Source organism: Acartia tonsa, chromosome 12, assembly GCF_053477335.1.
Source record: "Acartia tonsa isolate MP-2025a chromosome 12, ASM5347733v1, whole genome shotgun sequence".
NCBI classification, from domain to species: domain Eukaryota; kingdom Metazoa; phylum Arthropoda; class Copepoda; order Calanoida; family Acartiidae; genus Acartia; species Acartia tonsa.
Genome location: NC_137271.1, coordinates 11,634,812 through 11,661,113, shown reverse-complemented (window position 1 = coordinate 11,661,113; position 26,302 = coordinate 11,634,812). Strand labels below are relative to the sequence as shown.

The 26,302-nt window shown below is 31.5% G+C and overlaps 1 protein-coding gene across 1 annotated transcript; it reads right to left on the bottom strand.

Moving 5' to 3' along the window:
• Positions 1-20,574: 20,574 nt before the first annotated feature.
• Positions 20,575-22,652, bottom strand: LOC145334309 (E3 ubiquitin-protein ligase HUWE1-like). Its single transcript, XM_080179717.1, has 4 exons — positions 22,606-22,652; positions 22,074-22,158; positions 21,369-21,514; positions 20,575-20,788 (listed from the first exon to the last, which is right to left on the bottom strand). The coding sequence occupies exons 2-4, from the start codon at positions 22,099-22,101 to the stop codon at positions 20,705-20,707; spliced, it is 258 nt and encodes an 85-aa protein (XP_080035843.1). The 5' UTR covers positions 22,102-22,158; positions 22,606-22,652; the 3' UTR covers positions 20,575-20,704.
• Between the last annotated feature and the right edge of the window lie 3,650 nt (positions 22,653-26,302).

Here is a 26,302-nt window from a genome sequence, read left to right as displayed (position 1 = left end):
ATTGCTAAATTTCATGTGTTCTGAAAAAAATTGTAGTTCTAACTGGTTTTGGCCCAGCAGAAATTCAAATTTGGAGATTAATTATAATATTGCAAAAACATTATATACGCATCAGAGAGAGAGAAAAATATACGTTTAAGAGAGAAAATATTATAAGTAATTATGTTTATATTCTTATACAAACTTTAAATGAAGATAGCTTGACTCAGAGTAAAGCTATTAACACAAAATCAAAAGTGTTTTGAAAATTATGTTATTGTTGTTTATATCTGTAAAAAAAATATTTTAAAATATGCCTTATAAGTGTCCTATTTTACTTATTCTGGGCCTACCTAAAAAAGCCGGGACTCGAACTGGGTGCACCTGACGCTATATTCATGTTCACAAACATTGTTTGCATTGAAGAAATATTTACATAGACGTTGATTTTGTTAAAATATTCCTATCCTAGCTAAAGTTATGAAGGTTTATAGATTTTTTAAAAATAGGGTAGCTTTGCTCCTCCAAAACAGCAAGACGTACTTACCAAATGCACATTAGAAGTTAACAGGAGCAAAATTTAAGTTATTTCTGAGTTAAAGCAAAAGAAATTACATCATTTCTTCAAATACAAGCTTATTAATTGAAGTTTACTTTTGCCTACTCTTAATGTCCCAATATTTGTCAAAAGATCCCACTGTGAGTTTTATATGTATGGCTAAGCTTACAGGGAGTAAGGGAGGGGACAATGGGCAGTTAATTCAATTTTATAGTTGTGACCCTTTAAGGTTGAAAACCCAGATATTTCCAGATAAAACAAGTATTTGCAATATGGCAACCTTTAGTGGAAATTTTTGACTTTTTGAATTGTTTTTAATTCAAAATGCACCATCCTTAAACTGATGCTTTACTACAAGCCTTTGATTCTAAAGATCAAAACCCTTGTTTACAATTCATTTCCATAATTGTTATTATCTAAACTTCGGAAAATTAAGGAAACATACCATTTTACTTTTACAACATCTTTTACCCAATTTTTTTTATTGTATTTATTAAAAAGCTTAAACATGAAAAAGCCTTTAAATAATTATATTACAAAACTTACTAAACCAATTACCTTCCTACAGAACTTTTAACTCAAGTTATTTCATTTAACGAAATAAAAATGAGATACCTTGCGTCAAAATTTCATACTACATAAATAAAATAGTTGAGAACATAAGTACATCTTAATTTTAAAGATCTTAAGGTTTAAGTAACATATCTTAGGATAACTGGTAGCTGCACTCCTAGCATCCAGGACAGAAAATTAAAATAACACCATCTTGAGATTTTAATGATAAACAAACCTTGAACAACTAAGGACTTCGTGAATTTTCCTTAAAATTTTGAAACTAATCGGATCATTAATTACAGAAATATTAAGCTAAAGACAAAAAACTTTTGCCTTTACATTAAATCAATAAGAAACATCTAACATGTCTAAAGTAACGAAAAGAGCTAACCGTTACGGACGTACAAATGTGCAGGATCTAATTATAGGAAGGCTTTGCTCATAATAACTAATAATCTTAATATAATTTCTTTCTACAACGCACTAATCGAAATGAATTTACATTAAACAAGAATTAGATATAAAAAATGTAATGATTCAATTTACAAAATAATTTTCAAAATCAAAATATTCTGTCTGCTTGTTATTGTTTATCTTTTTGTTGAGGCGCTAGTTTGCCGCGAGATTATGCATGATTTTGCGTGACGTCATTCATAATTGGTCCCCAAGATTGGTTAGAAACTGCTAAATTCTTGCATGTTCCCTTTAAGCCAGTCCCTAAAGTCTGAGACTCCTAAAAATTGAATATTCGATCCATTGTCCCCTCCCTTACTCCCTGCTAAGCTTAACTAAAGTGTATGTAGCCTTTCTCAATGTAAAATTTAGGTAAGCCTTATAAAGTAAATTAAAATTAAAATAAAAATCATAAAATTAATGTTTTATGGACCAAAGATTTTTCAAGTTTACTAAAGTAAAAAAAAATGATTTAAGAATGAATTAATAGTATTATACTCATTGTAATAAGTTTTTTTATATGTCTCTTTGTAAAATTTAATCTTAATAATCTTTTTTGTTGTTTATACATTTTAACCAAAAAGGTTTTTTAAATGTTTAGCATCTGCCCATTTGATTATATTTCATGATTCGGACCATGCTAAGCAAATTGCGAATAAAAAAAAATTATCCTTTACAAAATATTTTGAAGCAATTCTTATAAATCTACTATCTTTAGAGGGGTTTATGTATCTTTAGAGCCGAAAGATAGAATGTATGTCTGTGTGTGTCAGGACTAAGAACTGCGCATGAAAACAGTTTGTTTTATTTTTAAAAGTTTTTTTAAAGCAAGAATAACAGTTTCCTTTTTTTACAAATATAACAAATATAAGAAGCTTCCATGAAAAGAAACCGATTTATTCCAGAGGCTAGCGAGATATTTTAGACACCCTTTATTATATCTCTTTTTAATGGCCCTTGAATTTTTTACACTTTACTTTATTTTTAAATTTTGGCGTATATTAAGGAACATCTATGAACATATCTTTCATTTGTAAGTAGAGGAAATCAGGGATCTAAAGGGATAAGACATTAGTAGATAAATTGATATTCCGTCCAAATTGAATTTGGGGATGCCTAGGCAAAATTTTTGCATTATAATTTTTACACCCCTTCCCCCCCAACATAAAAAAGCTTGGACGTCATTGTCCTGTACAATTAGTGATGAACTGAAATTAGTTTCCGAATGTGAACACATTTTCCTAGGTGTTTCCCAATCCTATCTCAATATTTGCTACTAGCTAAAAAACCTTCAAACTTAAAAAAAAATCAAAATTTGAATGTATTAACGATTTATACATTATACATTCAAAGTTTTAATTTTTCAAATTTTGATTTTTTTTTTTTGGAAGTTTGAAGGTTTTTTAGCTAGTAGCAAATATTGAGATAGGATTGGGAAACACCTAGGAAAATGTGTTCACATTCGGAAACTAATTTCAGTTCACCCAATTAGTTATTGAAACGGTTGGATATTAAGATTAATAAACATACCACTTAAAATTTTGAAAAAAGTCCCAACAGTTATTAAGCTATTGAATAAGAAAACGTTATAATAAAACTTTGGGGACTAATGTAATATTTTAGAAAGCCCAATGACCCCTCCCTTCCTGGATTGAATGAGAATGTGTACATGCTTTCTACCTGACTTAACTAGATAAGATACCTTTTATATTTTAAGTATACCTAAGTAATTTTATGTAACCCTAATTAAATAATTAAGAAATAAAATTTTAAAAAATATGAAAGATAAGTCTTAATTGGAGCAAAGTTTTTTTCGTCTACATAAATAGAAAAAAAGAAATATTATAGATAACTAAAAGTGTACCCATTGTAATAAATTTTGAATTATGACTCTTTAAATGTAGAATGAAATGATCACATATATTTTGTTGTTCATTCGTTTTAACAAAAAAAAATAATTTGCAAATGTTTAGGACACCTGCCCATTTCCAATATTTGAATATGATTTGTGTTTTTTATATATATTGGGGGAGGTTAATTTACCATATTTTCTATTAAAAAAATCACCCTATAAAAATATTTTTAAGTAACAATTCTTTATAACTAGAAAAATCAAAAATATCTTTAAAGAGGCCTTAGATGGTTACTTGCTATTATTTATAACACAGATAGGAATTTACAAGGAACCGTGCTCAAAAACTTTAAAAAGATAGGAATATTTTTCAAAAATTTTAGTTAGAAAAACAATTGGCTGTTTTAAGACATAACCCAAAAGGTACTCGTATATCATCAAACCTGCTTTTTCTTGACATAGCTTAATGTAACTAAGAACAAAATAGGAACCCCTAGTAAACTTTATAAGGTACCTTAAACCTTTCCTAAGTCTTACTTGACATTACTACATTTAGGAATACTTAACAATAACTAAGAAACTCCAAAGGTATACTTAACTAAAAGCTTACATAAGCCTGACATAAGAAAATACCATTAGGGACACTTATCTTCGTTTGTGATTCTCACTAATGAATATTTGAACAGATATTGTGTTGATTTTATGTGAGGCGCTTATTCAAGATTTATCAGCTTGGCAAATCGTCGCTTTATTTGGAGGCGCTTGTTTTAAGTTGAACTGAATATGGACGTGAAAGAGAGCAACGAGTTAATCTGGATGTTTTCATCTTTGTTTGTCAGGTTTCTCCAGTTTTAATCTGATTTATACAACTTCTAGGCAAAGTAAGGGAAAGTAGCCTCAAGAATAAAGGGATAATCTTCCTTATAAAGTTCCATATGTCTAAGAAAATATCTTCAATAATTTGCCATTCCATATGTAAACATGACAAACGTGACAAATTAGTCACCTAGGGATGAAAACCTTTAATTTTTTAACCTTTAATGTTGTTATAGCAGCGGCTACGGTCCTAGAGGCCTATAGGCAAAATGTTTTCTTTTAAATCTATGTTAAGAACAGATGTTTACCAAAAACTAACTAAATGACCTCTAGGCGGCGCTAATTTGGAAAAACATTTTTTGGTGATTTCTTTCGGTAGGTGGGTGATAACCTCACTCAATATATTTATAAACCTGCATAGGACCTATGGAAAGCTACACTGTAAAGGTGAACACTATCAGTTCAGCAGTTAGTGAGAACCTTCGGTACAGACAGAGTTCCTATTTCTTTTATTTATGGATTATACCTTTATGTAAGTAAAAAAGTAACTCTAACTCTAAAAGAAAATGTGTGTTAGAAAAAAGGAAAACATTTTCAATATAATAATAATTATGAACATTTTGCAAAAACATTAAAACATCTAAGGTAAAGGATTATGTAAAATAAAGTAATTTTTTTAAAAAATCCATCCAAAACCAGTGATGTGAAGGGATAAGAAAATGGCCGAAAAATTGATGAACATTCCCACTGATGAAACACAAACTATCCCAATATTGATATTGAAATGAATAATCGATGATATTCAAAGGCCCAATTAAAGAGAGTGGGTAAAGTTCCATAAAGCGCATGCCCCCTCTATTCTTTTTCTTTAATGCTAAAAAGTTTGGTTCATATGATGTTTCTTATAATGTTTTGGTATATATTTAGGGTGTTTATATCCCTTTCATTACAAGATATAAATTATCTAAGATATAGCTTAGTGGCTAGATGCTTTGGGAGAAGCCACTATGTTTATTGAATGACATTTGAACATTCAAATCTTATTTTTATCATATAAAAATAAATTTCCGATTTCTGACAGAGACAGAGGGATGATTGATATAAAGGAATATTTTATACAAAAACCAAAGTGTGAGCTTTATGAAGGCATATTTGAGACCACAAGATAGGTGTATTTTTAGAGTTAGGGGGATGTATCCAATTAAACCCAACCCGCGACCGTGGCTCAACATGCAGCGCATCTGCTCGTCGTCGGGAAGGTGATAGGTTCGAATCTCGGTCCGACACCGGACACCGGATTTCTGTAAGCCTCTGAATCTTGCATCGCCTCTTATCGTACGATATTCAGGTTAAGAAAATACTTTTATCCTTATTTATTAAAATATTTTGACTTTTGAGAAATCGTTGTTAATGTTAATAGTTTTCCTTCAGACGAACTATTTCTTGTCCCAGATAAATGTAGTTCAAGTCTTTAATACGAAATGTTCCTACAATATATAATATTTTTATGTTGACTAGTTTCTATACAAGTCATCCGTTGTGATATGCATAACTGTAACGCTGATATATTTTATATATTTGTATGAATTTTTAGTCGGTTTCCCTGAGCAGAATTAAAAAGGTTTTTTGATGCCAATCATAGGTTAGGTTAAGGTTAGAAGATTCCTGCAAGGTCTAGATTTAGGCTTTTATATTTCTTCAAACTATTTTAAAACAAGCATAAACTCAAAGCACCTGCATAATTATCAAACAATCTTCATTCGCAAAAATCAGCAACGGAGAAGCTTTATTTTTGGAAAATCTGCAGCCCAAAATCTATTTCTAAAACTATTTTATTTGTTTTATAGGCACACCCATCATGCAAGATGTGATTTCAAACAGTTTCATAGGCACACTCATTATACAAGATGTGATTTCAAACAGTTTCATAGGCACACTCATTATACAAGATGTGATTTTAAACAGTTTCATAGGCACACTCATCATACAAGATGTGATTTCAAACAGTTTCATAGGCACACTCATCATACAAGATGTGATTTCAAACAGTTTCTTAGGCACACTCATTATACAAGATGTGATTTCAAACAGTTTCATAGACACACTCATCATACAAGATGTGATTTCAAACAGTTTCTTAGGCACACTCATTATACAAGATGTGATTTCAAACAGTTTCATAGGCACACTCATCATACAAGATGTGATTTCAAACAGTTTCATAGGCACACTCATTGTACAAGATGTGATTTCAAACAGTTTCATAGGCACACTCATTATACAAGAAGTGATTTCAAACAGTTTCATAGGCACACTCATCATACAAGATGTGATTTCAAACAGTTTCATAGGCACACTCATTATACAAGATGTGATTTCAAACAGTTTCATAGGCACACTCATTATACAAGATGTGATTTCAAATAGTTTCATAGGCACACTTATTATACAAGATGTAATTTTAAACAGTTTCATAGGCACACCCATCATACAAGATGAGATTTCAAACAGTTTCATAGGCACACCCATCATACAAGATGTGATTTCAAATAGTTTCATAGGCACACTTACAAGGGCGTCCAAGCTTTTTATTTTGGGGGGGGTAAAAATTTTTTAAGGGGGGGGTAATTCGGTTTTGGGGGGGTAAAATGGCGCGCGAAGCGCGCCGCAAATTTTTTTTACCCCCCCCAAAATTTTTACCCCGGGGGTAAAATTTGTTTCCCCCCCCCAAAATTTACCCCTGGGGTAAAATTTTTTGGGGGGATAAGTTAATTTTATTAAAAATTTAGTATTAAAAATGCGCGCGAAGCGCGCAAAAAATTTTTTTGTTAGAGATTTTCTATTTTGGGGGGGGTATTTACCCCCCCAAAATTGTTTGGGGGGGGTAAATACCCCTTCCTAAATGGTTGGGGGTGCCTACGGCACCCCCAGGGTAGGGGTAAATTTTAAATGGGGGGGGTAAAATGAAAAAAATTTTGGGGGTGCCTACGGCACCCCCAAATTCGTTTGGGGGGGGTAATCGCCCCATTACCCCCCCCATTGGACGCCTATGCACACTTATTATACGATATGTAATTTTAAACAGTTTCAAAGGCACACCCATCATACAAGATGTGATTTCAAACAGGAAATAGACTTCCTCAAATTTTTAGAGAAAAAAAACAGACACATAAATATTCAAATTTCTTGGATTTTAAATTGTTGGTAAAATAGATCTAAATTTTAGTACAAATATTTTTGAACAAATTCTTGAGTATTGCTATTGCACCTAGGAGCTACTTTGCCTGATATTTACGTTGACCAATATTGATGATCTACCACGTAAAGTCGTTCTGATAATGATATTATAGAAAGGGATCTAAAGGGATAAGACAATAGCACGATAAATTGATGTACACCAAAAAACCCTTCTGTAGATTACACTTAGTGGTTGAAACGATTAAACACTCAACTTAATTAATAAGCCAATCAAATTCATTAAAAGTTCCGAAAGTTGTTAAGCCAACGAGTAAGAAAACGTTATTATACAACTTTGGGGACCAATGTACACAGTGCGTATGAAGGAACTTTGACTTTTGTGTCAGAACCTAAATTGGGACATAGTGCATTTCATTATCCTAGGTTAGGTAACTTCATTTCAAAATAATCCAAAATGCAGCCGTTTTTGAGAAAATTAGATTTGAAAATTTTAAGTTCAATTTTCATCCACTAGGAGTTACCGCATAATCATGACAAGAAAAGCAAATATTATTTATTTAAAATTTTTAACAACTTTGCTTTTATAAAGTCATAAAACCTCTCTATATATGATTTATTTAAGGCTGAATTTCCGTGACCATAGCAAAGCAACTGATAAAAATGGCCATGAATCAACTCACTTAAGGAGTGGTTTTATGAAGAACTTTATAAACGCAAACTTGTTCAAAATCTTAAATAAATCATGATTATGCAGTAACTCCTAGTGGATGAAAATTGAACTTGAAATTTTCAAATCTAATTTTCTCAAAAACGGCTGCATTTTAGATTTTGTTGAAAAGTGAAATGAAGTTACCTAACCTAGGGTAATGAAATGCACTATGTCCCAATTTAGGTTCTGACACAAAAGTTTAAGCACCTTCAAACGCACTGTGATGTAATAAACAGCTCAATGTCCCCACTCTCTGAAATATAGTACTGTGGAGATAAGGTGACAAGGTATGTTTTAAAGTTCTTTTAATCGTCTAGATTTAAAGATATTTTTCCTTGTGCTTTATAATACGTAAAATTATGATTTTTAAAAGCGAAGCTTTTCTATAATTAGGGTCGGTCCGTACGTCCGTAACGGATAGCTTTTTTCGCTAATTTAGGCATGTTAGAATTGTCCCATTTATTTCAAGCTTTGCATGGTGATTCCTGTAGTAGTTAGGTACGACTTAGAAAGCGTAGCAACTCTATAATCATTCCAAAATGTCCGTACGTCCATTTTAAAACATGTTGATTTTTTTTACTTTTTTAACAACAATTTTTTATGTGATCTAATAATCCGATTGATCTGATTTTTGGTATACTGATTCCTGGGACAACAAAGTACAATATTATAAGCGAAGCAACTTTATAATCAAGTCCTAAAAATGTAAGTATGTCCATAAACATTATTCTGTATCAAGTAGTTTTTCAACAATTTTACTTACAATTTTGCTTCGACATTTATACATTTATATTCTGATTATTTAGTTCTGAGACTATACATGTGTTAGTGTCCGTTTGTTCAACCGTTTCAGTGCTTCGCTTTTATGGATGTTGTCATCCTTGTTAGTTTTAAGTTTAGAACATTTTAGATGTTTAGCAACAAAGTAACAAGTAGTTTTAGCTAAAGCTAGATGAAATGTTCAAGTTTTATTCTTGTTTTGTTCTTTTTAGTTTTGTGATAATTTCCCATAAATTTTAGATGGCCTTTTATCCTCCTGTCTTCCCCTACAATGATGTTTTTATTTCAATTCACTTTTAGAATCCAGGAAAGGTTTTTATCTTAAGAGCCCTTAGAGCCCACTAATACTTAGCCATCAGGAACTTCATAAAATTAAAAATATCTTATACCAATAAGTCTACTTTTTAGGGTTTTTTAATGTCAGGAACAGAACGACCCCTTTTAACTAGGGGTTTATGAAGGGGGGGGGGGGGAGTTGTAGTTTTAATAAGGGATTTCACATAGTTTGAAAATAATATCAAAATCGGTAAAAAAAACCACGTAGTTCTTTTTACATATGTGTGGTGAAATCTTACCTTTAGATAGCTAAAGAATTTTGGAACTTAAAGACGGTTTGTAGAAAGAGGTAGGTTTTGAAGTGCTCAACTTGCAAGTTATAAGGACGTTTATAGTTTTGTAAGGCATCAAACAAATTTGTTTCCAGAAAATTACAATTTGCACAACATTTCTCTCATCTAGGCTTTTGTTTGGTGTGAATTCATTCAAGCAAAATTTTTACAGATTTGATTTTCTCTTTTTGTATCTAGTCTTTCTTTGATTGAAGTCAGGGATATGGTATAACCAACAAGCGAAATAAATCTAAAATAATATCTGGGGGGGAGGGGGGGTAAATAGAAAGGTCCTCAATTTTACTATGTGTTGCCTCCCAACGACAGCTGAAAGTACGTCAATTTTTTACCGAATTAATTTCTTTATGGTATAAGCTGGATTGAAGTGGATTTGTTAAAGATTTAATTTTTTAATGGATTTAGTAACATGAGTAGATCGACAAAATTTCAATAATAAAGGCATGACTCATAAAGAAATCATAAAGAAACCTTTCACATAATTCAACAATCTAACATGAATATTAATAACAATGGCTTTTTAAAAGCGAAGCTTTTCTATAATTAGGGTCGGTTCGTCCGTCACAGAGAGTTAGCTTTTTTCGTTAATTTAAACAGGTTAGAATTGTCCTATCGATTCCAAACTTTGCATGATGATTCCTGTAGTAGTTAGGTACAAATTAGAAAGCGTAGCAGCTCTATAATCAATACCAGAATGTCCGTACGTCCATTTGAAACATGTCGATTTTTATCTTTTTTGACAACAAATTTTTGTATGTTAAAATTATCCGATTATTCTGATTTTTTGAAAACTGATTCCTATTACAACAAGGTATAATGTTATAAGCAAAGAAATCTCTATAAACAAGTCCAAAAAATGTAAGTATGTCTTTAAACAGTATCATCTATTTATGCAGTTTTGCAACAAATTTACTAACAATATTGTTTGTACTGATGCATTAATATTCTGCTAATTCAGTTCTAACACTATAAAAGTATTAATGTCCGTTTGTTCTACCGTTTCAGTGCTTCGATTTTATGGATGTTGTCATCCTTGTTTTATTTACTATTGTGTGTGAGTACACAAAGAAAGTCGATCAAAAAATCATCATGTGACGTCATAAAAGTGATAGATTCTCTATCACTTTTTTATGGGTTTAATTTCTCACTTCTCCACTCATCTTCCTCATTTTTATGACGTAACATGCTGATTTTTTGAGCGACTTTCTTTACGTGCGTGTGTGACCACCTTTCGTAGAATAGATTTGTTTGTAACTAGGCCAATTTTCATTTTCATACATTTTCCATGTTGATGTACACATGCTTTACTCATTACATGTATTTGTAATGTAGGTTTGTGCCACTTTTTGTAGTGGCCATTAGTCTCGGGGTGGGGCATTTTGAACATTCCGTTCAATTTTTACAACCCTCCTCCCTTTTATTTCTTTTAAATAAGGGCGTTTTAAGGGTAGGGGATTCTTGATTTCAGGCATATCCCCCCTCTCTCTCTAATGACTTGATGTGTGATTAAGGGGGGGGGGGAGGAGTAAGTGGTACCTAAAAAGTATCTTGTAAAAAGTATTGAATATTGAAATCCAAAAAAGAACTTATGAATTTCATCGGGGCTAAATCAATGAAAAAATTTCTCTTTCTGATAATTGTTTGTTTCCGCATAATGTATAAATTGTCTCTAACAGATCTAAGATATGAATTTAAATTTATTGTACATATTGGTAAATTATTCATTTATTGTTCATTTTCAATCTATGTGAAGATTTGTTATTGTTTGTAAGAAAACCAATTTTTACTTTCTATGCACGCACATTTTAATAATGTATATTGTATAACACAATTTATATTTCATTCAAGACAAAAGCAAAAAAGTTCGGGTATAGTCCCTTTCGTGGCAACGCCTCTTAAGGAGCGTTTCTTCGTTTTTTCACAGTAGCTTTTTTCTTATTTTTATCCCCTGGGGGAGGGGGGGGGCTCTAACCCTGCGGGGCCAATTGCCTAACCCAATATAACCTCCTAGCCTAACCTAAAATAACCTATCAAAAGCCATATCGAAAATACGACGAATCGCCCCTTAAGGGGCGTTGCCACGAAAGGGTCTATACCCATGTATAAAGTTCTTTATACAACAAGAAGGAAAAAGAAAAACAATTGTTTGCTAGATAGCTGGAATTTTTTAAAAGAAAAACTAATAAATACATGTTAAGAGTAAGGCTAAATAAGGCCCTTCGCGAATGTTAAAACGAAAAACTACATATAAGATTAAACAAAACTGGTATTAATTATATGATTTTCATTTTAATATTTGTAGAAAATTGTCTGTAATACAATGCTATACATGATTTTTAAAGTATGGCTGAGAACCGGTTCTAATCCATCGGATATTAAAGTAAATATTATACTAAATAATGTATGGATAGATGAGAGTATATGCACATAAGTGTGTTATGTATGAAGAGAAGTTTTATGAGATATGGGAGTAAGGTTAACTCTGAATGAAGACTGATTTATGGAACTATCTGCTTCAACTCAGGAGCAGGGGATTCATAATAATAAATGTATAAGTATAGATGTATAACCCAGACAACTAACTGGATCCAGTGTTGATCTATTAAAGTAAAACACTAGAGGGAGAAAGGGTTAAATAACTGTATCTCCCCATCGCATCAACATTGTGCAACATTTCTATTGGATCATTGAAAATCAACCACTGGTGTCGCTTATATTAACACAGCCAAGTAGCAGAAAAGAATTTAGAAGCATACGAAAAGGAGAGTTGAAATAAGAAGGGAGGTAGTTGTCTGTATATACATCTATACTATAGATCTGTTGTTGATATGAAATTGCTTTCTGCTCTTTTGTAGAGACTTTGGTTGAGTTAATATCTCCGACGATATTGGATGATTTTCAAAGACCCAATTAAAAGTCGGCTCATGTTCCACGGGGTGGAGACATACAATTATTTAACCCCTTTACTCTCTATTCTTTTGCTTTATTTTTCTAATCAAATTCTCATTGGGTAATAGTATGTTACTTTGTTGTAAGAGAATTATTTGTGATTTATCATGGCATTTAGATCTAATTTATGAGTTAACCAACTGTTGTTTTTTTTTGGCAACTTTTAATTTTCAGAAAAGCAATATATGCATTGGTCAAACAGGTTTTCCCCTGTTTTCAATATGGGTGTATTAAAAACAATATCTGTTTGTTTATTCTCTTGATTTCCATACAAATTATAATCTGATAAGTCAAAATTACATAGGCAATTGGAAGCTCTTATAGTGCCTATAAAAAAGTGTATGGATTAAAAAAGTTTTGGCGGAAGTATTTTAAATAAAGTCATATTCGAAAAGTCTATTTTTTCTAACATGACGTCATTTAGGATTTTTCGGCCAAAAGTTTTTTTTTAAATTATCCCCCTTTTTATAGGCACTATAAAGCAGGGACAAGGGAATGATATTCTGACAAACAATTTTAAAGGAAAATTTCCCCCCCCTTCCTTCCCACCCCTCTTCAGTAATATGAAAAAAAACAAAATATTCTTCCACAGTACCTTAAAAGGTTTCGTGATTTTTTTTTAGAATTGATTGTTAGACTGGCTACCCCTGACTATAAAGAGCTTCAGGAGATTTTGTACAAGTATGTTACAAATCATTGTTGATACCTTATTCTTGATGTGTATGTAAGGCTTGCACAAAAGAAGTGAATTTATGAAGAATTAAGCCTGTGTAGATGGCTGATATACATCAACTTTCACTAATATGCGATTAGTAATATCTGCATTTTCAAGAAGGAAAAAAATTAAGTTTTTCCTAATGATGTTACATAATATTAGATGATAGTTTAATCTAGGGAGGGAGGGGACATTTGGCTGTTTATTACACTAGTCCCAAAAGTTTCTTATTCGTTGGCTTTATAACTTGGGGATTTTCATTGAATTTTGATTGATTGGTTTATTAAGTTGAGTGCCCAAATGTTTAAACCACTAATTGTAATACAGAGAAAGTTAATTTTATGTATCATGATTGATGCTGTACATCAATTTATCTGCTATTGTCTTATCCCTTTAGATCCCTGCTTTGTACTTTGTAGAACTTCTAGCTTTATTGAACGCATATGCCAATGCCTTATAGTGTATCCTCTAGTGAAAAATCCAAATTTAGATTCAATTAGATGATGATAATCTAATTTAAGTGTAAATATATGCAACAAAAAAGCTAAATAACATTAAATTAATTTCTATTTTTCATACTTTAATGCAGCAGAAACCTACATGTTTTACATTTTGTTAAATTTCTTGTATTAGTATAAGGGAGATGGATGTATGTTTAAGTAAGCATATTTAAAGGTTATATCACAAGGTTTATTACTTTATAGCTATAAAACTTATTTTAATTTTAAAATAATAAGATTTATCTTCTACCCAAGATTTACAAGTTAGATTTATGCACTATTCAAAGGAAGATAAATCAATCTTCAATTGAACGTTCCCTGTATACTGTTCATTTATATATAAAACTGTATAACCCTGCGGAGCAAGGACCAACCTAACCTAGAACTAACCATTCCTTAACCCTTACAGATCGGGCCCCAATTCCCACCTTAATAGATCGGGGGGGGGGGGGGGGTCATATTGACCCCCTCCTCTATCTCCACTTCTGTTAGAGATAAAGACGTAAAATTTTGTTTGGTGGTTCATGTGTATTTTTAGAGAAAATTACTTTTTCTAGTCATAGCGGTCAGGCCGCTCCTTAGCCGCTTATAGCGGCCAGCTGCTAAATTTTAAAACATCTGTAGAGCGGCCAATTTTGCAGCTAGGATGACCAAATTTTAGGACGAACTTTTATTTTTCATAACAAAAAAAATACTTTTTCTGAATACTTAATAGAATAAAAATAATATCATGAGTTTTAAAAACACAAAATAAACATCATAAAAGATTAAGAATGGCAGATTTATGTAAATTTTAAATTGATGGGAAGTTAAACCTATCATCAATTGAACGTTTACTGTATACTATTCATTTATATTTATAACCTAAGACTAAACATTGCAATCTTGAACTTTAAAGAAACAATCCTTGCAAGAAAATTTGATTCAATAATGAAATTAAAAATTCCAATGTTAAATTATGATTTAAATTTCAGTGCTTTAGAATACACATTTTTAATATCATTTATTTATACATTAGTTGAATAAGTATTGATATTCCAATTTTTCTAGCGGGTACGCATCCAGAGGCCTGTAGAGGCACTTGTAAAAAGCTAACTCGACTATCCAAGAAGGGGGGGGGGGTTCAATGGGTGATATCTCTTGAAGGGTAAAGGGTACTCTATTCGGAAATAACTATAAACCTTTTCATAAAATATAAGAAGCTCTACTACAAAGGAGAACCTGATTGGTCGAACGGTTAATGAGATCCTAAGTTACAGACATAAAGACTTCCTGTTACTTTTATTTTAAGATAAAAAAGAAACTCTGTAGTGCCAATGGAAGATTGCTATACTAAAAGCAATAAAGATATATGTAAATGAATTTATTTTTGCTTCCAACTTGGATTTGATTTTCCAATTCAAATGGTGATTTGTTCTTTTGCTGTTACAAGCCTCCAGGATGCTTTGACTTTATAAGAGCTGTAGGTATTTTTCTTCTCATGCGTCAAATTGTCCTAGGACAATTAAGAACTTTCATGAAAATTTTGAAGAAAAAAAACAGTTTTATCATGTACAAGATCTTAATTGACTTATCTTCAGACAGACAGTCATAAATATATCATTAGTGTCTATCTATCTTTTAATGCATAGTATTTACCTTTTGTAGTATCTATCTATTTTTTATTATATCCCTTCTGGTGTCTGTATGACAGCTAAGATCTATGAAATAGCAGCATCTAACATTTAACACAGTCCCTAGAGGCTAGAGACAAAACCACTAGTATATCTATAAAATATTATTGGTATTGGTTCAAGTTTAGATTATATTTACAATACATTCAAAACTCAAATATACAAAATCCAACAAATAGAACATAGAAGGGATGAGTAATGGATTGTAATATGATAGTAAGATAGAAGATTAGGAAGGGGGAGTGGACTGGCTAGCGGGGATAGTACATCCCAAAAAAATTGGATAAGATTTTACTCCCACAACCCCCTCTCCATTACAAATTTACCCCGTGTGCATTGTAGATTAGTATAGATTGCAATTTGTTAGTAAATCTATTCACTCTTTTCAATTTGAAATATTTTTAAAAGCGAAGCTTTTCTATAATTAGGGTCGGTCCGTCCGTACGTCCGTAACAGATAGCTTTTTTCGTTAATTTAGGCATGTTGGAATTGTCCTATCGATTTCAAATTTTGCATGGTGATTCCTTTAGTAGTTGGGTACGATTTAGAAAGCGTAGCAACTCTATAATCATTACCAAAATGTCCGTACGTCCATCTTAAACATGTTGATTTTTTAACTTTTTCAACAACAAATTTTTATGTGATCTAATCATCCGATTGATCTGATTTTTGGTATATTGATTCCTGGGACAACAAAGTATAATGTAATAAGCGAAGCAACTCCATAATCAAGTCCTTAAAATGTAAGTATGTCCATAAACATTATCCTGTATAAAGCAGTTTTTCAACAAATTTACTTACAGTTTTGCTTTGACTCTTATACATTTATATTCTGATTATTCAGTTCTGACACTATACACGTGATAATGTCCGTTTGTCCTACCGTTTCAGTGCTTCGCTTTTATGGATGTTGTCATCCTTGTTTAATATAATTTTATAGTTATTACCATCATTTCATTTACAAAAAATATTAAAAATCAGCAATCTCTTTATACCCTGAAATAAAGTTCAAAATATGGATGTGTAAAATATATGGGCTAAGAAGAAGAAAGGGGGCTAAAACAACATTAAAAGTTTAGAAAAATAACACTTATATCTAAAAAGTAAAGAAATTACAGCATTTTTTTTTCATTTGTCACAATATTTTTATACTTATTGGGATTTGTTGTTCATATAAGAAAACTCAAATTCTTGGTATATACACTCTCTTGGTTTTACTAATAAACTTGACTTTGAAGATAAGGACTAGACAGAAAACAACCCGCATAATTCTAACTAAACATTTCAAATAGCATAGACAATCATTAAGAAGAACAATAGCTTACAATTTTGGCTAAAATGCAGCCACTGTTGTTTTGAGAATGTCGGATTTAAGTTTATAGAACAATAGACTTATTAACCCCGATGGACAATAAGTTACATTAAGTCTTCCAACTTAACAACTAAATATGATTCAATCACATTGAAAGATATAATTTCCATATGGAAATGCTTTATCTTGAGAAGTTCAACTATTCAATTTATTATAAAACACTACTTCTTAGTTCTAAAAGATAATTTTATTTCATTTTAGAAAAAAATACAAATATATTATTTTTTATTTAGATTCTTTGTCAAGTCTGTTCCACTATTTGTTTCTTAGAATCTTCTCATCGTGTCATGTACTTTAAAAGAGATAAACAAACTAACTCAACCACTACATTGGTTATTTTGAAGAAGTACGTATTGTAATAACAATTAGAATATTCAAATATCTACTAAAAGATTGTTAAAGAAATTAGTTCTGTAGAGATAACATTGACTTAATATTAATAGATTCATAATAAGGAAATTGAAATTAACTCTATTGGTGCAAATTCACAGCTTAAAATTAAAGTTCCTAATCCTCATTAAGAAATACCTTTTAAGGTAAAAAAGAATCTCATAGGAAAGGCAGAACTGAATTTTGGAAAATCTCTAAAGGCATTTAAGACTTGAGTACTAATCTTTTAGCATAAAAAAATAGGTTTTTATCCATTACGAGAAAAATGTTTTAAGTTAAATAAACTTTAATTTGATTACCTATTTAGTTGTATCACATTTCAATTAAAGCCTGATAAAACTTGCTTTTTGACTTGATACATTGACCTTAAAACCTATTTCTAAGCTTTAGGCTCAGATGAAACTTAGGAAGTTAATAATAATAAAATGTAAAAATTCTAAAAAATTTAATAAATAGAAAAATGGAAGAAGGGCACTAAAAATTACTTTACTTATATACAGCTGCAGAAAAGAGCTGCCAAATGATAAAAATGCTGCAAATTTTTCTTATGAAATATAATTTACTAATTTACAATTTTTTCAGTTTAGTTGTGTGTAAGCATGATGTGCAGCCATTACTAATGGACATTGTCTATTAAGATAGTGGCTAACTGTTAGCTGCTCTTGAATGTGTTGTTAGAAAGAAAGTTTAATAACTCTGACAGAAATGAGGAAATCTGTTGCTGATAAAATTAGCTGCAATTTGATATTTACTATAATTCTATTGTTATCTATAATACAAAGTAGAACGATGTCTGTTTTTCTGTCTGTCCGTCTGTCCCCTAAAATCTTGGTAACCACTAAACTGATCAAATTATATTCTTTAGGGTATATACCTATTGGTCCTGTGGTGGTTTTAAGCTACTTTCTTGGGGGGGTGGGACACCCCCAACTCCCTAAAAATGAAAAATTCCCCCCCCCCCCCAATTTTTTTCTTCTATTATTTAAAATTAGTGGTGGAGTGGGGGCTTCTCACCAGGTACTTATTTTTTTTTCATTATTTACCTCTTGGGGCAAAGCCCCTAGAGGCTAGGGGCAAAGCCGCAAGTATCATATAATTCTTTAATATTGTTTCATTTCATTTAAAGTTAAATGTTACATAGAGACAAACAGATGAAGGCAAGCTAAGAATTTATGTGTTAAATTTGTACAAAATAGATTATGCTGTGAAAGAAAAATCATTGACAGAAAATGTGAGTGCTTGAGTAAGTTAATCTCACAGATGCATTTAATCAGGAATAATGTTTCTTTTATAGATAAGAAAGTATTTCTTATGAAAGATTTATAAAGTTATGGTTTGAACATAAAATTTTTGAAAAGCTTATTTTATTATTTTTATTGATAATTTCAGAAATTTTCTGTTATATTGACTTAATGGTGTTCTTTTAACTCCTATCTTTAACTGATTCTAATAACAGTGGTGGAGTCCATTATCATTTTTTAAAAATATTTTCTAATAAAAGAAAAAAATATTTTATCCCAAATTCAAATACCATTTTTTTTGTTGGAGTAAGATGCATAGATGAGGCAACAATTTACAGGTTAATCTAATATTAACCACTACCAAGAAAAATTGCAACATATGAAATTAAATAAAGTCTTACTTTATTACGTTATATTAAGTTCTAGTGTTTTAAGTAAGTACATTTGTCATTCAAGTCCTATTTTTTTCTTAGAATCGTAATAAACTCTATTTTTTAGATATATAGAAATTATTTCTGTGCTAGGTATAGTTAAGGATCTACATGGTAAAATGTTCCACCTAACTTAAAACTTTTTAATCTTTCTCATGTTTGTCAACATAGCTATAGACTACAAATAGCACAAATATAATGCATATATTTCCAAAAACAGCATGCATATTCATAACATTTTCTACTATTATCACAAGCTGCACAATTTGATTTTTAAAAATGTATGCATTTTTGCACGACCTTAAAATTGGTCATGGTCCATTAATCTTCAAAGTTAGACACTTTTCAAGGCATGATTTGTTGAAAACCATAAAATGTTTTTTTTTAACTCCTCACGTCAATGAAGAAAATGAGATAATGATTTTTATTTTCTGTCAATGGTAAGTGGGTTAAATTAAATAATACTTTTGTTCCATTAAAAAAAACACCCTGTATATCACATTTTTGTTCTGTGATCTTAACAAGCTATTTGTTAAACTAACAAAATATCCAAATTCCAAAACGCATTTTTACGCAAATATAAGGGTAACAGAAAGCATATTACGCATTTACAGAAGAAACATTCTTATAACATCACAAACAAAAAAAACCTAGACCAAACGCCCTCATAAAGCAAATGCATATCCTAACGTCTAGCTAGGTTATAAATCACTGAATAGATCCAGGCATGAAATGAATTGTAACACAAAAAATTAAATGAGCACAGAAACTAAACTAAAATCTCCAATTAAACTTTGTTTTATGACAAATGTCGAGACAAATGTTTACAGCTATGCAGTGGCGTGCAGAGGATTTTGACACAGGGGTGAGCGAAGCGAATAAACTTTTAGGATGATGTTACTTTTTTACTAGATACCCCTCTTGGCTGCATTAGGGGGGTGTAGACACCTATTAAATGAGGTTGTAGAGGGGTTTATGAGCTGGACATTTAGGGGAGTGAATCAAACCACCTTAATTTAGCCAGAAGGGTGGGTGGACCTCCCTAAACCCCCTTTATCCACGCCTATGTTTACAGCTCTGTATGTTTCAAACTTTTTCTGTCTTTTATTTTGTACTTAAAATGTAAAGCTTTTTTTGTATTTTTTGTTTGTACGTCATAACTACGACATTAATATAAGGATACCCGAGTATTTTGCGTTTTTAGAACTAAAAATTTTTCCAGTTAGATTGCAGCAATTTTTAATAGCAAAGCAACAAAAAAAAATTTCAAAGAATAACTATTTAATATCCCAGGACTGAATTAATACCAGAAAAAAACCTAGTTTTTACCACTTTTACGGTAAAATTTTACCAGCCTTTACGTTTTAAAAGGTGGTAAAATTTTACCGTAACCGTGGTAAAAACACTTTTTGTGGTATTTTCTCACGGTTTTTACCAGCTTTTTTTACCACAATTTTCGGTCAAATTTTACCAGATTTCCGGTAAAATATTACCATTTTAGGACGCAAATTTATACCAGATTTTGACCAATTTTTACCACTTTTTTGGTAAAATCTTACCGCAAATTTCTGTAAGATTTTACCGAAAAAGTGGTAAAACTGTTCAACACCTGGTAATATTTTTGTCCTAAATTGGTAAAATTTTACCGGAAATTGGGTAAAAATTGACCAAAAATTGTGGTAAAATCGGGTGGTAAAAATCGTGAGAAAGTGGTAAAAAACGACTGACCCTAATTATAGAGAAGCTTCGCTTTTAAAAATAGAAAAAATTATAAAATTTTTTGTTGTATTTTTATATTTATTTAACTTGAACATAAAATAATAATTCTAATAATCAGCAGCCGTTCTCAATGTCGCGCAGCTGAGGACCCTTGGGTGCGCCGCCAAACACACAAGTGTTCTTGATTCTACTGCTCTGGCCGAAAACTGTTGCGCAACCTCCTGGATTTGCTGGGCACGGGCCCCATTCCCTCGTATAACTGATATTCAACCTGGAATAAAATTGCTCATTAGTTAATTAGATAATTACAGGGATATAAAGGGATAAGACAATGGCTGATAAATTGATGTTCATCTCTAATGATGATACACATCGTTACCCCTTCTGTAGATTACAATAAGTGATTGAAATGTTAGGACACTCAACTTAATGAACCAACCAATAAAAAATCAATAAAAGTACCCAAGGTTGTTAGGCCAAAGAATAAGAAAATGTTATTTGAAAACTTTGGGGGCTAGTGTAATTTACAGCCCAATGTCCCATCCCTCCCTACTAAATATCTAATCTATAATACAAAGTAGAACGATGTCTGTCTGTCTGTCCGTCCGTCCCAAAGATAAAGCCTATACTCGCTGTTTACGCAAATGTGTCAGAACTTCCCCCCCCCCCTTACTCTCACACCTAAAATTTTTCTTTTGAAAGCAAAAATAAAAGTGTGTAGGTTCGACTCCCCCTCTCCCCCCTCATTCATTTCCTACAGGCATCTTGACACGTGGCAAAAAAATCAGCAAACTTATCTAACTAAACATCTTTGAAAACACAGAACGAGAAAAAATAAAGGGAAAGCTTACCTGGAAAACATAAGCAGTAACAACATCCGTGGCTAACAAGAACAGGCTGGGGCCATAGTACTCGGCATTACTGATTATATGCTTCAAACTGTTGGGCAAACTTCCCTCCATCACGTGGCGTATGGAGTCGCTGAACGCGGGGTCCTAAGTTATGGAGGATTAAATGAAGGAAGGAAGTGGACTGTTTATTACACTAGTCCCCAAAGCTTTATTTTCTTCTTCGTTGCTTTAACAACTCTAGGGACTTTTATTGAATTTTGAATGGTTGATTAATCAAGTTAAGTGTCTAAAGCTTTCAACAACTAATTATACTCCACAGAAGGGGTAATTTTGTGTATCATCATAGCTGATGTACATCAATTTATCCGCCATTGTCTTGTCCCTTTAGATCCCTGTTCCAAACAAGTACTAATATTAGATAAATTTAGACCTAAACCCCAGGCAGGGAGGGTAAAATGGTGTAAATATCATAATGGTATCCAAAGTTTCAGAAACAAGTTTACTTATTCGTCAACTCAAAAACTTTGAGTACCTAATTTTTATTAGGTAAATCTTGATTTAATTTCAATACTTCGTCTTTTGTCCTATCCCATAAGAACCATGTTTCCCGTTGTGTCTACAGAAACGTAAATTATTTTAGTACAATCTTTTTTTAAACTTAAACAATATTTTACTTCGTCTTAAATCATTTAATAACCCATTCCTGAATAGCCTTCTTTAAGAAGTTGAGCATAGATTTTAGCAAGGCAGCCCGCTGGGGTAGGCAGGTCAAACCAGGCTTGGGTACATCCTAAATAGAGATAGGTTGTTAGAAGATTTTAGCAAGGCAGCCCGCGTGGGTAGGCAGGTCAAACCAGGCTTGGGTACGTCCTAAATAATCAGATAGATTGATATTAATAATATGTTTTGTTATATTTAACTATTTTCAATAGTATAGGGCTACGTTATAGGATTTTATTTTTATTTAAGCAAAGTTTGTGTTATACAATATAAGATTAAAATCAATATTTCTTCATATATCCTATCTCTTTTTTACATTTTCGCATATCTTTATAATATTTTATCATTTCTTATTCAACTTCTATAAATGCCAGGAAAGGAAGTTACACTGGACTGTAAGTTTTACTGGTCTTGAAGGTTTAATCAACACATCTCTCATTCGTTGGCTTGCAACTTAAAAAACTTATCGTCCATTGTCTTATCCCTTAAGATCCCTGTATAAATAAACAATGCATACCTGTTGAATAAGATGAGAAGCTAGCCTAGAGCTAGAACCTGAGCCACTAGGACCAGCAATGGGATCAACAGCATCCGCATCCTGAGCCGCCGCCAGCTCCTCCTGAGCGGCTATGGCCGCTACGTCATGAATAGTTTCTGCCTCCTCAATAACTTTGGTTAGTCGTTCCTCTTTAGTTCCAACCTACAAGATTGTTGTTTATGTACTAAAACCATCTATTTCAAAATTGAAAATATAAGGGCACAACTATTATGCCGCTTAGGGGTATTGTACCAAACATATAAATCTTTAAATTTTTGATGACATGAAGCATACCCATGAAAAGTCTAAATTAATTGTTTTATTCCTGATCATACCGTCCCCCCACTAAGATTTTTTCTCAATTACTGAAAAGTCTTATACTGAAAACCAGTTCTAATCCTCCAGATATTACGGTTTCGAAGCCATACTGGAATAAGTTATACCTGGATCTGGAAGGGTTGATACTTCCTACAGTGGTCCACCTCTAACTCCCGCCTGTTGATGAAGGTTGTTAGTCACGCATGGGTCTGAAAAACTTGCCATGTCCAGGTTTGTGATTAGATCTATCACTCTTACAGCCCTAAATAATATTTTTTATTCCAGCGTATTATAGATAGCTTTCTGTGGATATTCAAATAAAAATCATATAATTAAAGCCAGTTTTGTTAGCCCTGAGAGGCTTAAGGCTTAGGCTACCAAAACTGGTTCTTGTATTATGATTTTTATTTGGAAAATGGTCAGTATACATGCTTTATCATTATGGCTGAGAACCGTTTCTAATCGATTTTAATTTGTTTCGAAGCCACGCTGGAAAAAGAATGAAAAACAAATTTTTCTAAACTTTTGAATATATTTCTTATTATAAAGAATCTACTTTATTATAATACGCTTTGTTTGTCCGCTTTATACGTCTGTGATGCAATTTACTACGTCCGTCGGTCATGCTTTAAAAGACAAAGAAACTTATTTTTATAAATTGTGCGTATTTTTCTTTATTTCTATGATATACATTATGGATGATGTCAACCTTGTAACCTTTCAGTGTAATACTTGTATATCAAAACATGAAAAACATACCTAGTAACAAAAGTAATGTGTTCCAATTCACTGCTGGGCCACTGTATGACCTTAAGGAGTGACTCCAACATGCCGCAGGACACCAGCGCCTCGCCGCCGCTCTCATACGACGCCAGGTGGTACAGGAACAGCCCGGAATACAGCAGACCCTGAATATTTTGGTTAGGTTAAAAAGTTATCATTCCTAAGTAAAGAACAGAATAAAAATATGGAAATAAATATTATATATTTAAAGTAATAAAGAAAGATGGATAAATAAAGATCGGTCTTATATGTATTTGATTTGTTTTGTTTTATTTTCTTCCATTCTAGTTTGTAAAGAGAGTTTAAAAATGCATGTTTTAAAAATTAACAATGCTGAGCTTACAAACCACTGGATCGATCTGTATGGTTCTCCTATTCAATTAGCTTCTCATAAGATCAGGGAATGTTTATAACTATATATATATATTCTCACTCCTAGGAAAAGTAACCCTAATATTGTTTTTTTTTTAATTCTTATTAAAACTAAACAGTAAAGAAAGGGCACCCCAGTACATTTTACGAATGCTCTATGCAAGGTGAAATTCCGAGATCTTAAGCTTCAGACAAAAAAAAGCCTTCCTACTTTATAAAATAAGACATGTGAAAAGCCATTAAAGGGAGTGTGAACGTAAAAATTTCTCATCTGATTATCAAATCATAACATTTACTAAGCACATTTCACTACACTGATCAACCAAAAACGTCCTATTAACAAAAATATCCAGGAATAATGCCTTGATTTTATGGTATTTTGAGAGGGAAAAAGGAAAAAACAGGGAAAATCTGAACGTTTTTGATTCTTATAATGTTTGTAGGGATATTTAACTTGTCATATATAGTTGAAACAATTTACTTACTGTTAAGGATTTATTTTATGCTATAAAATTGCCAATTAGTTTTTTTATAACGTAGTAGTTAGGTAATAAAGACATATTTTAAATTCGTATTATTGACAAAAAAAATACCTCACTGTCTACAAAGGGTTGAATCTCATAGGTTATTTAAAATAATAATATCCTTTTTTATTGTGTTGGACAATAAATAACCCACTTTGGAGAATTAGTTTACACTTTTATCAGACTGTTTATAAAAAAATATTGCGTCTTTATTATTTACAAATTTGTAATTAAAGGTGGGCAAGAGATGGGCCATCTAAAGTTAATTGGATAATAATAAAAAACCTGTTTCTGGCTTTGTTATTGTATTTGGTTTTCAATAAAAAATATTGCTTATTTTATCAATTTCCAAGTAATTATACATTGGTTTAAAGCAAGGATTATGTTAAAAGTCAGCTTAACTGTTAGGAAAAATCTAGAACTATGTGAAAAAGTTTAATTTTAGCTATAATGGGAGAAAAAATCAATTTAATGGACATTTTATATAATACGGAAAATTTCTTCCTTTCCCTGTACCTTATAAAAATCGTCTGAAAAAGCCGTTTTTTAAGCAAACAAAAGCGCGTTTTGCTCTATCTGTGAGATATTATGAATGAGATAATGTTAAGATTTGATATTAAGATGAGAAAAATTTACGTTCACAGTCCCTTTAAAGACACAATACCTGTAATAATAATGTACAAACTTTTCAACCAATAATAATACCCTGGCCTTTCTAATGATAAGCCTAGGCAGAGCCATGCTGGTGATGCTAGCTCAAGCGTGGTTTATATAGAACTGAACTACATAAGCCAATAACCAATTACAGGGTTACGAAAGTTTAAATTGATGTTATTTTTTTTTAATGTTAATATTGAATGTAATATAGTTTTGTAATGACATATAAAATATATTCGATAGAATATAAAAAAATATAGTGCATTCAATATTAAAAAAAATATTTAAATATATATAGTTGTTAACCATATATATGAATCTATTTCCGGCCGGGTTCTTAAAAGATAATGCCGCGTTTTTTCGACATTTTTTACGCTATGAATAACAAGCGCGACATTCGCGAAATCTAAAAGAGTATACAATGATTTATTTAATTATTTCGCTTTTGATGGTACGGCCTTCATAGAAAAAAAAAGATTATCTTCAATCCATTTTTGCTGCATATTAATTAATGCATCTTTTTAGAGCTGTGTTAGACATTAGAAAAATTGCTAAAAAAATAATTTAAAATTCAGTATTTTTATGTTATATACTCTGTTTGAAATTCTATCGTCAACGTTCAATCAATCAATGTCTAAAAAACGCTGAAAAAATGTGGCATTCATCTTTTAAAAACCCATCTCGGTGGTATTTCCGGTTGGCAAAGACAACATAAATATAGAAATCATGAAACATTGTTGTTCCACAATTTTGCCACATTTTTAAACATCTTGCTTAAAAAAATCTTCCAAACAAATTGTAAATTCTACAAATTTAAATATTTAGAGAAAATTGAGTAGTAATTTACTTCTTGATTCAAAATATTTGATTAAATTGAATCAAAACTAATAATTATTTTTGGCACTCTATATTCAAATAATCATAAGCTTATCAATAGTGCGCATGCGCGCACAGAGGTGCCATAAATTTCAAAACTTAAAAATATAAGTTTTGTAGCGAAATTACTCTATAATTTGAAATCT